Source organism: Pteronotus mesoamericanus, unplaced genomic scaffold (assembly GCF_021234165.1).
Source record: "Pteronotus mesoamericanus isolate MK-2021 breed Mesoamerican mustached bat unplaced genomic scaffold, CSHL_Meso_final contig_347, whole genome shotgun sequence".
Taxonomy (NCBI): Eukaryota; Metazoa; Chordata; class Mammalia; order Chiroptera; family Mormoopidae; genus Pteronotus; species Pteronotus mesoamericanus.
Window position 1 is genome coordinate 171,124 of NW_026555137.1, and position 16,163 is coordinate 187,286.

The following is a 16,163-nucleotide window of genomic DNA, read 5'->3' on the forward strand; positions in this document are numbered from 1 at the left end:
CTTCTCTTGACCCTTCACCCTGTTCATCCTTCAAGGAACCTGGCAAATAAACCAAAGTGTTATCTTTCTGGGTGGGAGGGCACCCTCTTCTTTTACGCAGGAACCTGCCATCGCCGGCCCCAGCCAGCCCTGTTGGTGCCTGGACCGAGCTGGCCTCCCCGGCCCCCGCGTCCTGACACCCTTCTCTGCTGCTCTGACAGCGTGGCCCCGTCCGTGCCTTCTCCCTGGCCTGCACCAGCGCAGCTCCCTGAGATCTCTGTTAGTCCCCCTGGGATAGAGCAGTGCATCGGTCTCGGAGGAAGGTCGATGTTGTTTTTCTGCATGTAACTACGTAGTGCTTTCTGGGGGGCCCCTACATGAAGGACTCTGAGGATTCACCCCTCCATAGGGCAGGGTCATTAGGAAGTTGTCACTGGTATTCTATCAGCCATTTCTTGATCAGCTAGTATGTATATACCACTAGCTGTGTGTGCAGTAGGAGACGCTTGCTCCCTTACCTCCGAAAAGGAAAATCTTGCTTCGCGTTGTTGGGCTCAGATAGTAAAGCATCCCAACCGAGAACTCCCACACAAGAGCACGACTCCTTGTTTTGCACAGGTTTCTGTCTCACCCACTCAACATGCAAATGCACTAAAGACCTGCCTTGTGCTAAGCCCTGTGCTCAGCTCAAGATACGATTAGACTCCCGGAGAGCTCATAGTCTGGAGAAAGACAGACACAGGATAAGTAACTACAATACAGCGTGCTTAATACTTGGGTAGTGCGATGCAAGAGACGGGTGGGGAGAGGATGCAGAGGCGGGGGGAGAGACGGACGGTACCAGGTCAGCAGCCATGGATCAGGCACTGTGCCAAGTCCATAAAAGTGTCCGGACGATAATCCTGAGTCTGAGATGAAGGACTGGCCAAAGGCCACACAGCCGGTCCTGCTGGAGACAATCCAAGTCAGCTCTGTGGACAGCGAGTGTTTCTGACGGTTTCATGCAGCGCGCTCGGTTCATAGCTCACATTTATGAAGCATTTGCCGTTTGTCTGGCTTCATAGCAAGAGCCTGATCATCTTACTTGTTCCTGACGAAGACCCAGGGAAGTGGTACCAGTTTTCAAGGGTGGTTGTCATCGGGAGGGAGGGTTCAGCAAGTACTCAAGGTCACAGGCTGGCCCGGCGAGAACCTGGGACCGTGCCTCCCGAGCCCCCGCGTTAGCCAGCGCCGAGATTCAGAACGAATCCCTCGCCTCAGCACTTCGCTTCCTGCGCTTAGAATGACACCAGCACTGCACCACCCTCCGGAGAACCGAGAGCGGGGTCCCTCTGGCCACTTTGTGCGTCGTGGGCTTCGGGGGAGGGATGCGCTGCCGGTCGTCCCCAGACGTGCACGCAGGCCGCAGCGTGGGAGCGCGGGCTGGAGCGGGTAGATCCCCAGCAAGACAAGTAGCAGCAGCTTCGCCGTTTCCTACGAGAAATACCAGGCGGCGACTGAAGCCTAGCCCCGCGACTCGCAGGGGCCGGGCTCCGCAGGCAGTCGTGGGCGGGGCCAAGGGGTGACGTCAGGGGACTAGGAAGTGTTTGGAAGACGGCAGAGCTGGCGCTGGTCGGAGGCGGGGGGCGGGACACGCGCCGGCGCGGGGGGCAGGTGCGCGGTGTGAGGCTCCGCGGCCCGCCGCGGGCGCTCGCACCGGGGTGTGCGACTCGGGGTGTGGCCCGCGCGAGGCCGTGCAGGTGGAGCTCGGGCCTGGAGCCGGCAGGGGCGTGGCTCGGAGGGGCGTGGTCTGGAGCAGCGAGCGTGCGATTGGTCGGCGGGAGCTCCGGCAGCGGGGTCGCAGCGCGGAGGTGACGTACGTGTCGGCGCCCCTTCCGGCGCGGAGGGCATCAACGTCGGGGCCGCTCGGCCGCAGGCCGCCTGCCGCGCTGGGGGATGTAGCGCTGGGTCCGCGGCCCCCAGCTGAGCCTGTCGCCCGACGGTAAGCTTCCGGGGCTTCTGCGGCGAGTGAGTGGGCGGGGGTCGGTGGAGCGCGGGGACCCGGGGCGCCTCGGCCGAGTCCTGCGACGGGCCGTCCCGAGGGTCTGAGACCCCCGGTCCGGAGCCGCCCGCACCTCCCGACTTCTCCGCGGTTCGCATCGTAAACATTTCCGGCCCCTCCCATTGCGCGCCGCCGCGGAGGCGACCTCTTAAGCCACTTAAGGGCGGATAGGTTCCGCGTCCCCCGGCTTCCCCCAGCTGCCAGCCGTCCTGATGAGTGCGCGTCTCCCCAGCCCCGCCGGGGGTGAGACGCCTGGATTCGGGCTCTGGCCCGGGACGGGACGGGCCCACAGCTAAACCAGGCGGCCAGGCCGCCGCGCGGGGCGAATAGGGGGCGGGGGGCGTGCCGGCCAGGGTCGCAGGGCCGCAGGGCCGCCTGCCCCAGCGGGGAATACCTGCCTTGGGTGGCCTGGGAGCCCCAAGGTTCCTCGACCAAGACGGTGCCCACACCTTGATGTTGGAAAGGGGAGCTTAGTGGGCTGTTTACCTTTGATTAAGCTAATCCCCAACGCTGAAATGTGAGCAAAATCTGAACTACTTTGGAGAAAACGAAATCCCACTTCCTCGGAAATCCCGCGTTGGTGTTTGCCGGCTTCTGTCTGAGACGGACGTGCGCCTTCCCTCGGCGTCCCTGCCTCGCAGGCGGTGGGAAACGGACAGGCGCTTGTCGGTGTCGGGGATCGGGCGTGGGCGCGGCAGCAGGAGGCCCGCACGGTCTGTTCCGGGGTCGCCGCAGTGTTTCCCCAGGCGGCGAGGAGGTAGCCCAGCACCCAGCGGGGTCTGGCCTGCCGCCTTAAATCAAACGAGCACTGGAGGGACGTATTGGGGTCAGCTCACTGCTTTGCCCCTTGGTGGGGGCCGGGCCACCCAGGACGGGGCAGCTGCTGTTCCTCGTGTGTTGACAGCGTCTGCACAGCAGCCGGAATCTGGACCAGACGCTGCCGGACAGGTCTGAGCGTTCCCAGCACGCGTTCCTGGCCGCGGGGAGTGGTTGGTACTTGGGGAGCCTGTCCTCAGACCCAGTGAGCCACCTGTGCAGCAGGTGCATCGTGGAGCCAGCGCCTCCGCCATCCGGAGTTGCGGGGTAGACTCTGAAAGCATGGCTGTCAGTGGCCGAGAAATCGTGGGATTCCCAGGGGATGGGGAACGGTCGTCAGCCCGGCAGCGCAGACTCTCGGGCAGGCTGCAGGAGCGCCTCACGCCCACTGCTAATGGATGGAGGGCCCCGCCCGGGAGCGCTCAGGCTTTCAGGCCATTTCTAGTTTCTTTCCTCTGGCCTCACCTCACCTTTCTAAGCATCCTTTATGCAGGAAAAAAACTTCAAAAAGGAGGAAAAACAAGAAAAAGAAAGCACAGGAATTATGTTTCTTTCCAAGCCAGCAGGTGTGTTTTCTCTTTTCCTGGGAGGCCTCCACCTCTGGTAACACCAGGCCCACCTGGCAGTCCTAGTCCCTTGTCCCGTGCCGTCCCCTTGTGATCACGCTGGCGAACTACACTGCCCCCCGTCAGTCCAGAAACTTGATTAGTTCTGGTGGGTTTTTTCCTGGTGCTGGAATTTGTCATCATTACGTTTTGTCTTTAGCTTCCGTTGGTCCCTCCTGCGCCCTTATTGCGCTCAAAGTCGGTTCCGTGGTTGTGCTCAGAACTGCTGGGGCGTGATTATTGTTTATAAGACGTGTCGCTTTCTCGAACTGAAAGGCCCCTGCGTGTGCCCCCTAGACAGCCGGTTCTCGGGGGCGGTCTGCGGGGCATGCACCTGTTCGCTCCCTTTCATCGGGGCTCCTGGGGTGCCCAGAGCGAAGGGCGATCACCATGCTCTGCAAGTAGTGACCGTGCGGCTCCTTGACGTGCTCGACAGCCAGGTACTAAAAACAGGGACTGGCGTGAGACTCCTCCATGTGTCCGTGTGCCGTGTGCCTTTTTATTTAATGGAATTTGAAGCTTGTCTGTCTGGAATCAAAGGACCTCTGGTGGGACCACTTTGGCGAGGGAAGAACTAGCAAAGGACCGTAGCTCTTGGATTCTGCCTCAGCGTCTGCGGCGGCGACTCCGCCCCAGGAGGCCAGGCTGAGGCCCTGTCGCGCAGTTTGGCGATCTTCACGCAGAGGCCTTGGCTGAGGCCCCGTTTCCCCAGAGGTGCTGCGGCCTCCTCTCGCAGCGGGTGTGCGGGGAGCACGAGTCAGTGCCCAGCGACTCCGAGGGCCCGGGGACCCTCGGTGAAACACCTCTCGAAGCCGCGTCTTGGCCTCCAGGGAGGGGTGTGCTGTAGCCTGGGACACCTGGGAACCGGATCGAAGAATCAACGCCTCAAAAACCGTGAGAGAAATAAAGTCTCCCGCCCGCTGACTGGGGAGGAACGGTCCGTTCTCCCCGAGGTCGGTCCCGCCTCCGCGGCCTCCTGCCCTCCGTGGGGCCCCCAGTGAGGAGGCTGGGCGGGGTGAAGAGATCCCATCAAAACTGCGCTCCTAGGACTTTGGCTCAATCATAATTTGCTCCTTCGGGAGTGGTGCGTTGGAGAGGAAGTGCGTTTGCCCCCAAAATACACGAGGGTACAGATGGCTGAAGTGTGCTTGCTCCCCCGGGTCGGCAGGAATCGGCCCCAACAACTTAGGAGTTCACGCTGACTTCACGTCATAGAGGCGGAAACGCCTGCAATCGTCCCCAGGTGTTTGTGAGCGGCCAGCCCTGCCCGACGCTCCGTTTTCAACCCCAGTGCTGCTCCCACCTCCTGCCAGACCTCTGATCCCTCCCTCTTCCTTCCCTGTTCCTGTGAACACCAGAGTGGACAGCAGATTTTGCTCAGGATGACAACGCATCTTGTACAATGAGTGGTGGCTGATGGCGGGTTTGTAGGGTCACTAGGGTGTTACGTTTGGTGACTCTGAGTCCAGGCCACAGCGCGGGGGAGGGGGTAGGAGCTGGTGATAGGGGAGCTGGAGGGAACCGGAAAATTTGCAGAAAACAATTTGGATGGAAGAGGAGGGGACTTGGACGATGGCCAAGAGGCCAAGGCCACCCTCCAAGGGCACTGGGGTGCGGCCCAGAAGCTTTTCAGGCCGAAGGAGTAACAGGAGGCCCGGTTCTGCATCTGATCTCTGACCCTGAGTGCCCAGCTCAAAGTTTGTCTGTGTTATTCTCGTTGCTCCTGGTAAAATAGTTGCACAGTGTTCAAAATAACTGAAGTTGGTGTGCGGCCGTCCCAGCTTTGGGGCGCTCTCCTTCCGCTGCCCCCCTGCGGCAGTGAAGTGGGATCGCTGGCTTTGCCCACACCACACGGTGCCTTACGTAGGCTCCGCAAGCACAGCGCTGAGCTGGTTCAGGGTGGTGGTTGGCAGAGCACCTTGACTGAGGGACGTGTGTCAGTTTGCCACCCAGGCGTGTTGACCCCAGGCCCTGACGTGGTGTTTGGCCTGCGCCTGAAGTCCTGGCCGCGGGGTTTTAGCCTGAAGTGTGTCCCCCTTTTGAGGCTGACTTCCCAGGGTGCCCGAGGCAGTTACGTTTTTCTCTGGCACAATCACTTCTCAGTGAAGCCGTCGACCGGGCAGCACTTCACCTGGAGGAAGAGTGCTCTGTGGTCAGCCTATCGAACAGGACTGCCCGGCGGCCCGGCGTGGACGCCTCCCTCCTGAGGCCTCCAGTTTCCGGTTCTCCGGGGGCTCTGCTGTCGTCGGCCAAGCGGCCTCTGTCTTGTCCGTCTCGCACCATCGGCGCCACGTGAAAGTCGGCTGTGGAGAGAATTCTTGTTCGCTCTCTTGGACTAGATTTGCCTCTTGCTTTCGGCCGCGCTCGCCTTGAGCGCAGCATGACTCCTGGGCCTTGAGGGTCGCCCCTCCTGGCTACGGAAACCCAGGCACCATCCCTGAGGAGAAGCGTGGTTACTCTTGGATTAAAAGGAAAAGGGGGACGCGACGTCAGAGGCGTCGGGGAAGGCGTGTGCGGGGCAGACAGCGCGGGACGCGCCTCCCCCGCGGGAGCAGAGCCAGCTCAGGGCAGCCAGGCCCCCGAGCCGCAGCCACCGCGCGTGGCCGCTGCGGGCACAGGTGTAGCCAGGCCCGGCGGCTGCGGGCACTCGTCCTGGCGGCAGCTGCTGCTCCTGCTGCTCTGAGCAGTGAGCTTCTTATCCCTGGAGGGGGGAGAACGACTCCCTTACAAGGTAGTGGAAACCGTCGGGGCCTCGTCGCTGCTCTGCCTCCTCCCCGAGGCCTGAAGAAGACGCCCCCTGCGACCCAGCGCAGGAGAAGCCTGGAGGTCTTGGGCCTTTCCTTTCCTGGAAGGCTGCGTTCTGGGTTTCTCCGGTTCTCCCAGAGGACCTGCAGGCCCGTCTCTGGTGTCGGGAGACCTGGCCTGAGCGGCGCGTGGGCCGTGCCCTGCGGTGGCTGGCCGAGCGCTCGCTGAACTGGTCGTGTGGCATGTGGGGCGCAAAGGGCGGGGCCGCGCCTCGTCCTCAGCTTCCTGTTTGCTGGCGAGTCACTGGCACCCGCAGGGAAGGCTGCGATGGAGCCCATTTCCCCGTGTTGAACCCGGCGCTCACCCTGAACAGGGCCAGTAGGCCTGGCGGGGAGGCTGACCACTGGCCCCCGGCGGGACGGCTCCCTCTGCTGCTTGCGGGGCCCTCGCGTCAGCGTTCGGAGAGAGAGCCCAGCCGAGCCCAGTGGGCGCTGGGCTCCTTCACAAGCGCGGGAGGTCTGTAGCCGGGGCCAGGTGCCAGCTTTGAGCCAGGTCTTTGCCCAGCAGAACAGCTTTGGGGATGATGGGCTTTGCCTTTCGCCGAGCAGGCTCCACGTCTGGGAGGGAATGGGGGTGGGAGCTGTTTTCCTGTGGGGACAATTTGGTACAAAAACCACAGATGCTTTGAAGGCAAGCAACGAGGGATTCTATTTTGAGCCTTATCTGTAAGATTAGTGCGGTTCTGAGTAAAGGGTAACATCAAAGAGATGGAAGGAGAAAGAGATTGCGTGGTAACAACTAAGGGGCCTTCAGAACTGGAGGCAGCGGGCCCGCGGGAGCTCAGGTCTGGCCCGCTGCAGCGGGCCTGCAGGGGCGCTGAGTCCTCGCCGCCGTGTTCGCGTTTCCCTCCAGGGTCGTCCGTCGCAGGGAGCGCCCCGTCCCCTGGGGTCGAGGCGCCCAGCCTTTCCCAAGCCGGAGCTGCAGGCCTTGAGGGGCCGGCCGGATGTCGTCTCACAAGGGACCCGCGGGGGCCCAGGGCAGCGGGGCCCCCGCCAGCGCCCGGGAGACGGACACGGTGGAGCTGGCGGAGCTGGGGCCCCTGCTGGAGGCGAAGGGCCGGCGGGGCGTCGCCAGCCCCGGCAAGGTGGGTCGTCTCCCCGGGCTGAGTCCCCTCCACGGACGGGCGACCGCGCCCTCCCCGCCTGTAGGGTCCCGGCCCCCTCCCAGAAGAGGAACCAGAGCTCGGGGGTGTCTCGCGGCAGCCCTTCCCGAGCTGGGGGATGGGGGTCCTCCTGCCGGCCTGGGTCTCCCGCTGCTAGTTTCTGCGTGTTCGCTCGTCTTGGTGGCCCCAGCGCGTCCATGAGGCCTGAAACCCCGTGGGCAGGCAGTGCACGTCTGGGGGCACGAAGGGCGCAGTTGGGGTCGGCCTCACGTAACAAGCCCTGCCAAGACGGGAGTCTCTCGGTGTGAGAACTCGACGCGGAACCGGGCCAGGCTGCACCGCCGTCAGGCGCCTTGCCACGCGCCCTGCTGCTCCTCCAGACGTCGGCCGTCGCCCGCACGCGGGCCACCACAGGGAGGACGGGGCGGGAGAAGGCCCGCCCTCTCTGGGGGTGCCTGGTGACCCTGTCGGTTACGTCCGCTGACATCCCCGGGGCCAGAGCGGGCTCTGAGGCACATCCCCACCCGGAGCAGCCCCACGGGCTCTGTTACTGAGGGCGGGAGTGTGTGTCAGGACGGGGGGCGGGGGGCGGGCGCCCCAGGGCCCGTCAGCAGGAGGTGGGGGCTCGGGGAAGGAGCCGTCGCGCGGGCGCAGGGCGCGGGGCCTGGGTGCCCCTCGCTGCGCCGCGACTGCCAGGGTGGGTCTGTGTGGCTCCCGATGCAGGCGGAGGAGGAGCAGGCGGGCCCGGGGCCCCAGGAGGAGGAGGAGGAGGTGCGGGTCCTGACGCTCCCGCTGCAGGCCCACCACGCCATGGAGAAGATGGAGGAGTTCGTGTACAAGGTGCGGCTCCTGCCCCGGGGGCGGGGCTGCGGGGGGCGGGGCGGGGGCTGAAGGGCTTTGTTTTTGCTCTAGTGTGAGAATTAAATCCAGGGAAAGGCTGGAACACTTTCGCTGCCTCATGTGTTAGGCCTCGTTCGAAACACGGGGACCCTTTTGGCAGCCGTGAAAACGTGCGCGTGCGATGCCGGTGCACGGGCTCCTTCGCCAGCACGTTGAACGCGCGTCGATGGCCGTGACGTGTTTCACTAAAACGTATCAGCTAGGCAGCGATGGATAGAAATAACAGTTTGGCATCTGCAGAACTCCTGTGTAAAACTCTCGGTGACTTCCCTTGGTGACGGAGTCCCAGGTCTCGCCTGCTGCGGCTTGTCACCCGCAGTTGTCATTGCGGGAAATGGCGGTTGAGTAAAAGTGAAGGCAGCCTCCCTCTGCTCCCAGGGTCCTGCCCACTGTCCGTGTGTCCCAGGCTGAGATCGCAGCGCCTGGTGCGGACTGGCCGGCTGTACGGAGGGCGGAGCCGGGAGCAGCCAGAGTCTCGGGAGCGGAGGGGAGGGGAGGGGTGGGGAGGGGTGGCTGTGCAAAGCCACGTGTAGCATATGTTTCTTTTTATTCACTGTATTTCCTTAACTTCGAGATTCCAAGCAGCTTCCAGGAGGTCCCGCCTTGTCCCCTTTAGCGTGTCCAGGTGGGCTGACCTGGCACAAGAGCAGAGGCGTCGGCGAAGGGGTCAGGGGTCCGTCAGCACTGCGAGCGCCGCTGCGTGCTGCGTCCCGGGTCTCGGGGTGCAGGCGGGCACCCCTGCCCCGCCCGCCCTCGTCACCCCAGCCGCCCAGGGCCTGCCGGGCGCCCCCCTGCACCCCTTGTCCTCAGGAAGGCAGTGTTCTCTAGGGCCCTGCCTAGCGGGCGTGTGTGCCGGGAGCCTCGGACAGCGGGGCGGGGCGCCAGCCGGGCACGCGGTGTAGGCACCCACGTGTCGGTGGCGGCGCGGCGCCCGCCCTCAGCGCTCAGGGCTCGGCCGTTGCAGGTCTGGGAGGGACGCTGGAGGGTCATCCCCTACGACGTGCTCCCCGACTGGCTGAAGGACAACGACTACCTGCTGCACGGCCACCGGCCGCCCATGCCCTCCTTCCGGGCCTGCTTCCGCAGCATCTTCCGCATCCACACGGAGACCGGCAACATCTGGACCCACCTGCTCGGTGAGTGCTCTGCGTGGGCGCGCGTCCTCTGTCCCCAGTGCACGGGAGGGAAGAGGCGCCGGGGCGTCTGGTGGACTGCAGGCTGGCGTCGCGCCTCTGCTCCGCCGGTCAGCCTGCTGGCCCGGTCGCTGCCCTTGAAGACGGGCTGGGGGAGGGGCTGGACGGGGAGGAGAGAATGGAGAAGAGGACGGCGCGGGGCGCTCCTGTGACCCCGGAGGGCCTGTCCATCGTGGAGACGTCCCTTCCCTTTGACAAAGTCCCACGGTCACGGCACTAGGCCGGGGTCCTTTCAGCGGCCTTTCTGTCTGCGATGGTGGGGCGGGCACCCCCCCCACGCCCGGCGCCCGGCCTGCAGCCCTCGCGGCGAAGCCCGGCCGTGTCTGCCGCCGTTTTACCTGCCGTCACAGTGCACGTTCCTTCTCCTCCTCCAGGTTTTGTGCTGTTTCTCTTTCTGGGGATCCTGACCATGCTCAGGCCAAACATGTACTTCATGGCCCCCCTGCAGGAGAAGGTGGTTTTCGGGATGTTCTTCTTGGGCGCAGTGCTCTGCCTCAGCTTCTCCTGGCTCTTTCACACCGTCTACTGTCACTCAGAGAAAGTCTCCCGGACTTTTTCCAAGTGAGTGAGAGGCCTGTCGTCCGTGGAGCAAGGGCGGCCCCGGGGTCAGGTCCTGTGGTCCGAGTCCAAGCCCCCAGTGACCCTCCCGCCGCCCTGCCGGCCAGAGGAAAGGCTTTCGGCGCTGTGGGTGCAGTGGTGCGGTGAGGCCCTTCTCGTAAATCCTTCGTGGCACGACTCACGCAGCCTCCCCGCAGCCGCAGCCCAGCCGTGGGGGGTGCCTCCACCTGCTCGGCACCCCCTGCGTGAGACTGGGGTGCCAGGGGGCCGCACCCCGAGGCTGAGCGCCCGAGCGAGGCAGGGCGTGCCTGCGGCCGAGGAGCTTATCTCCGCTGCCCACGCGCCGCTGGGGGCCCCGGATGCCCGTCCTCGGGTGCCGCCCGCGGTCCCCAGCCCCGAGCCTGGGCCTGCACGCCGGCTCGTTTTTGTTAGTTGGGTTTGGTGGTCTGTTCTCACCATGTAAAAGTCCGAACAGGGCGGTCCTCCCTAGTGGGGCTCCCGCGTAAGGGCTGTGCTCTTCGAACTCAGCCTGTGAGAACTGGGGCCGCTCAGCCTCCCTGAGCGTGAAGCCGGGAACCAGCGCGCTCTGACCGAGCTCCTGTGTCCAGGGCCCCTGGGGGCCGTGGCTGTCCCCGACTTAGGGAGAGCGAAGGCTCTCGCTGCAAAGGGAGGTGCTCGACCTTGCGGGATTTGCGTCCCGGGTGCAGGTGGGAGACGGGGTGGTTGGAGGGGGGCACAGGCAAAGGACGGGGGCCCGTCACACCTCCCACTGACGCGTCTCGATTTCTGTGGCTCCTCCAGACTGGACTATTCAGGGATCGCCCTCCTGATCATGGGGAGCTTCGTCCCGTGGCTCTACTACTCCTTCTACTGCTCCCCACAGCCCCGGCTCATCTACCTCTCCATCGTCTGCGTCCTGGGCATCTCTGCCATCATCGTGGCGCAGTGGGACCGGTTCGCCACCCCTAAACACCGGCAGACGCGCGCAGGTGGGGAGGGAGGCGGTGGGAGCCTCGTGGGTTGGGGCCTTGACCCCGACGGGCTCGGCCTGGGCCCGAGAGTTGCAGTTTGAGGGCCCCGCTCAGGCCCCAGTCTGTGTGTGGAGCCCTCAGAACAGTGCGGGTGTCTGAAGCGCGATTGTCCCCTAGGTTTCACGCTATTTTAGTAGAATGCTCACGGGACATGTAACGACACCATCGGTCAGTTGGATGCTGTTACCTTTGGTTCGAGAGAGTCAGCAAACGCACCGAGCACAGCCTTTCAGGGACCCGAGTCCCACGTGCCCCGGGGCCTCCTGGAGCTGTTCCCCGAAGCAGCGGGAGGCTTGACCTGAGCGGGGGCAGTCGTTGCCGTTTGGGGGGTGGGACCCAGACTCTCGGGTTTCATGACCGGCAGCCACACCCCGCGCACTCTTGAGATTGCCTAGGGCCTGGCGTGTTGGAGCCTTCAGGTAAAAGAACTGAACGCGCATCAGGCGTTGAGCCGCCGGGGCTCAGCCAGGGCGCCCGCAGAAGCGGAGACGGTGGCCCTGCCCTCCGGCCGAGCGCGGGGGTGCCGGGCTGCTGCGCAGGCGTCCGCCCACGCTCCCTCCTCCAACCTCGTCTGGCCCCGCAGCCACCACGGCTTCTGCCCTGGTGTGTTGGCCTGCTCCGGAGTCAGAGTCTGGGCACTTAGGTCTTTGGTGATGTTCCTGGGAAACCTGTCCCCTCCCCTCCGCCTCGAAGCCGCCTGGAGCTTCGCCATCCGTTCCCGAGTCAGCCACCGGAGGGCTTGGCCTGGCCTTTTTGCCTGGGCTTCTCAACCAACAGTGAAGGGCGTGAGACGTTTGTTCTCGGTGCTCCTTCGAGCGTGACGTCTGTGTGGGCACTTTCGCAGCCCTCTTCCCTTTCCGGAAGAGAGACCCTCTGACCACTCTCCATCTTGTGGCCAGATTTCCTGAACACGCAGTGAGTTAGGCGTAGGCGACTGCAGCCCACGGCGAGGCAGCGGTGTGCTGCACAGCTGCGCGTCCCCGCCGACGGCCTCGTGTCTTCTCTGCGCAGGGGTGTTCCTGGGCCTGGGCTTGAGTGGCGTCGTGCCCACCATGCACTTCACGATCGCCGAGGGCTTCGTCAAGGCCACCACCGTGGGCCAGATGGGCTGGTTCTTCCTCATGGCCGTGATGTACATCACCGGGGCCGGCCTCTACGCCGCACGCATTCCGGAGCGCTTCTTCCCGGGGAAGTTCGACATCTGGGTAAGAGGCGCCTGTGGGCGGGGACCAGGGCCCGCCTGGCAGGTCTGAGTCGCAGGCAGTGACAGGTGGCTCCTGCCGTGTTTGGGGTACGTACACAGGCAGTTGCGGGGGCAGTAACCAATGTGAACGTTGTGTATTCCTGACGTGACTTCTAGAAAATTTCTCTACAACAAATATATCACTTTCACGATAGTAAAATGTTAAGGGGAAACCAGATGAGGCGAGAGATTTCTCCTCCTCGGTCCCGACCCCTCCTAAGGGTCCTCTCTCGCTTCCGCAGTTCCAGTCGCACCAGATTTTCCACGTCCTGGTGGTGGCGGCGGCCTTCATCCACTTCTACGGGGTCTCCAACCTCCAGGAGTTCCGCTACGGCCTGGAAGGCGGCTGCACCGACGACTCCCTCCTCTGAGCCTCCCGGCTGAGGCCAGGAGAGGGCCTTCCCAAGTGCTTTTAAAAATAACTTCTTTGCTGAAGTGAGAGGAGGCGTCTGAGTTGTCTGTTTCTAGAAGAAACCTCTTAGCAAATTCAGTGCCAGCCGGGCTTCAGCCCACCTCCCCCCAACCCCGGGCCGGGGGCAGCCGCTCGAGGGGCGAGGGGTCCCTCGCTGAGGCGGGGGCCGTCGGCCTGGCCATGCCCCTGAGCAGCCCCACTCAGCGAGGCGACGCGGCCCCTCGCGCAGAGCACTCGGCGTTCCCGTTGGGAGGCGGCCCCCCCTCCAGCCACTCTGGGGGAAAACGATGGACTGGGACTCTTCAGAAATTCTGTTTCTAGGAGAAAGTGTCCCCTCCCTTAGCCCATCCTCACTTTGTAACCTGGCTTAGCACAGGCCACCCGTTTTGTAGCACACTTTTCAGAAACGTTTGTGCCCCGGTCCCATCTTCTGGGGCCTGAACCTGCGGGCAGCAGGCGGGACAGTCACCACCTGGGATGCGGCCTGGCCAACCATGGGAGTGTGTCTAGGCTACAGGTGTGTGTTAATTTTTTTCTTGGCAGAGTAATGTAAAATTAAAATGGGGAAAGATATTTAATATTTAATACTAAGCTTTAAAAAGAAATCTGCTATCATTGCTATGTATCTTGATGCAAAGACTATGATGATAATAAAAGGAAGTGTAGAAGACGATGAGCATTCAAAGATGTAACGTGTGTGGTCTCGGCCGTTTGCACAGGTTTAGAACCGGGAAGGTCATCTGGGGTTCTGCCGAGGCCCAGGCCTGAGTCCCGGGCACGGACAGGCTGGCGTGTGCGCGCCCGCACCGGCTCCGCCACAGCCTGTCTCCTCGCTGCACGGAGTTTGACTAGAGGGATCGCTGTGCTGAAGCATCTCTTAACGATCGCTAGGTTCTCCCAGGAGTTGGGACCCATCCCTGCGAGCGTGAGGTCCACTGCAGGTCACTCCAGGCTTCAGCTCCCTCCTCTCAGCAGGTGGCTCTTCCCTGCCTTCCTGGGCCTTTGCCACGTCCAGCCCCGAGGCCTCCTAGCGCACGGCCCGCAGCGCTTCCGAGCCACTGCGCGGTCTCCTCGAGTTACAAAGATGGGTTCCTTCAAGGTAGAGTTTGTACAACTGGGAGAATGATCACTACCGGGTTGGCACCAATGAAAGTTCCAGAACGTTGTGCAGACCGGGAAGTACACTGGTGGGGCCCATGCGCGTGGCTGTGCACAGGCCATGCACACGCGTGTTGCAACCTCCCAACGTTTTGTGAAACACCTTACAGTAGGAGGCATATCTGAAATTCATCTTAAATGACTTCATTTTAAAAAGTGCTGGTTTGACCCACTAAATTGTTTCCTAACTCATTAACGGCTCACAACCCACACTTTGAAAACACTACCCTTGAGAAACAGCTTGTATCAGAAAACTCATTGCAGCCGGATGTCGTAGCAACGCACTGCGATCCAGCCAAGTGTCCAGAACTGTTGGATGGGAGAGAAATCTTGACTTTCTCATACAACGAAGCACTATTGTGAAGTAAAAATTCATTACAGTGACAAGCAACTTCCAGGACATGTGTGGTCTGATTGCATTTATGTAAAGTTCAGAAATTTGCAAAACTAAGGATACTTTGCAAGCATGGTAAGAATTTAAAAAGGAAATATTCAGGAAAAATGATTATCTCAGAAGGGGTAAGAGCAGGAGAGGGAACACACAAGGATAGTTCGGAGCCACAGCTTATGTTCTTTTTAACCAGATGACGACTACCTGGGTGTTCTTTAGGCCAGGAGTATACTTGCATGTAGGTAGTGTATTTAATAAAAAAACTTTAAAGTTTTAAAAAACTTTTAAAAAGTTTTAAGAAAGACGTGAGCACATAGCAGAAGCCACAATCCCTCAAACAAGCTCCGTTTGGCCTGCAGTGGGGGGTGGGGCAGCGGTGCCCTCTGGGGCGGGTGTTTGCTCCGCGCCCTCCTGCCTTGCCCTGCAGGCATCCGAGTGGCAGCCACTCATCCGGTCTGATCGGGGTCTGGTCCAGCCGATCCAGCAGGGTGGGAGGAGGAAAAGCCAAGAATCTGTGTCTGCCCCTTTCCCAGCTAACATTTCTACCTAGAAAGCACCCATTTTCAGTTACAGAACAACTTTGGGAACATTAGTAAGTTCTTAAATTATGGCAAATGGGTAATATCCAAAGAAATTGTTGAACTCGGACAGTTGGCTCTTCCGGGAGCACATACCAAAAATAAAGGATTTTATTTAGGGGAAACATGTAGGAAAGAAATACGAAGGGGGCAGAGACACCTGGGGGAGCCTTTGGACTCTGCCCCACTGGTTCGCAGATTCGACCACGTACTCTGCGGGCCTGACCCAGAGTCTGAGGCAAACTGATTCCTCCACTGGAACCCTTCAGCGGCTCTGACCACCCAGGACCGGCCCCTGGGCATGTCTGTCCTGGGGGAAGGTCTCCGCCTTTTGTTCCTGGACAAGCAGTGGGCACGGCCCAGACAAAGCCTCCTTTACTAAGTTCCTTCTCACGCTGGAAAAAAATGTTTTGATTTAGCATTCACATCCAGAAAACAAGGATTACTTTCAGATTGTACATACTTTTAATTTACGGAAAAGTTCAAAAGGCACAAAGGGGAAAATCTCCCTCCTGCCCTGTCTCCCAAGCCGCCAGTTCCTCCCGCGAAAGACATGTTACCACTTTATTTTGTATCCTTCCAAATGCACTTTATACATATACAAGCAAATATGAGGGTATTTTTCCAACCTTTTTATTCAAATGATAGCGAACTACACGCTCGCTGTTCACAGCCTCACGGTATTCCACGGACGGATGTACTTAACAAAACCAGTTCCCTACTGACAGACACTGACGTTTTCAATGCAACCTACGAACGACCTGCACAAACATCACTGTCCATGTGCAAGAGTAGCTTCGAAGGATAAATTCATCAAAATCGCTGAAAAGGGATGTCGGCGTGCATAATTTTGGTGCACTTTTGCGAACTGCCCCCATAGAACGTGTACCGATCCTGCACTCCCGCCCACGACGTCGGGGGTCCTTTTAGACAAGAGACGACTGGAATGATGGAAACAGTGAAATGAGGCTGCTACTCCCTCGGCCACGGTTTTATTACCGTAAGGCATCAAAGACCCCATGGAGGAAAAGAACCTCGTTCCCCCCGAGCCACTAGGGTAAGTGCACCCAAGTCAAAGAGAAGAGGTGCCACATTCGCAAGCCGAGCGCCGGGAGCGGCGACGTCAGCGCTGGCGGAGCGGGGCACCGAAGACCTGGCGTCCACCTTGCAGGGCCCGCGGGTGCAGACGCACGGCCGGCTGAGCTCAGGCCTCAGCGTCGGCGGGCTCCCACGCTGCGGTCCGCCGAAAGGCCACCGTGGGCGATGGCTACTGGAGCGAGGAGCCTCGTGGCTTTTCTCGACGGCAGCCGGTTCCCGAGTCCCTGGCGGGGAGGACATCCACGCCCTCAGC

At 61.5% G+C, this 16,163-nt stretch overlaps 1 protein-coding gene across 2 annotated transcripts; it reads left to right on the top strand.

Annotated features, from left to right (window-relative positions):
• The first annotated feature begins 1,840 nt into the window (after positions 1-1,840).
• On the top strand, positions 1,841-13,357 carry ADIPOR1 (adiponectin receptor 1). 2 transcript variants are annotated; one of them, XM_054576505.1, is made up of 8 exons: positions 1,841-1,960; positions 7,099-7,330; positions 8,072-8,188; positions 9,213-9,384; positions 9,816-10,002; positions 10,801-10,988; positions 12,042-12,235; positions 12,516-13,357. In XM_054576505.1, exons 2-8 carry the CDS (start codon positions 7,190-7,192, stop codon positions 12,642-12,644), a joined length of 1,128 nt encoding a protein of 375 aa, XP_054432480.1. In that variant the 5' UTR covers positions 1,841-1,960; positions 7,099-7,189; the 3' UTR covers positions 12,645-13,357. The 2 variants fall into 2 exon arrangements, with proteins under 2 accessions (XP_054432480.1, XP_054432481.1); XM_054576506.1 differs by lacking the exon at positions 8,072-8,188.
• The last annotated feature ends 2,806 nt before the right edge of the window (positions 13,358-16,163 follow it).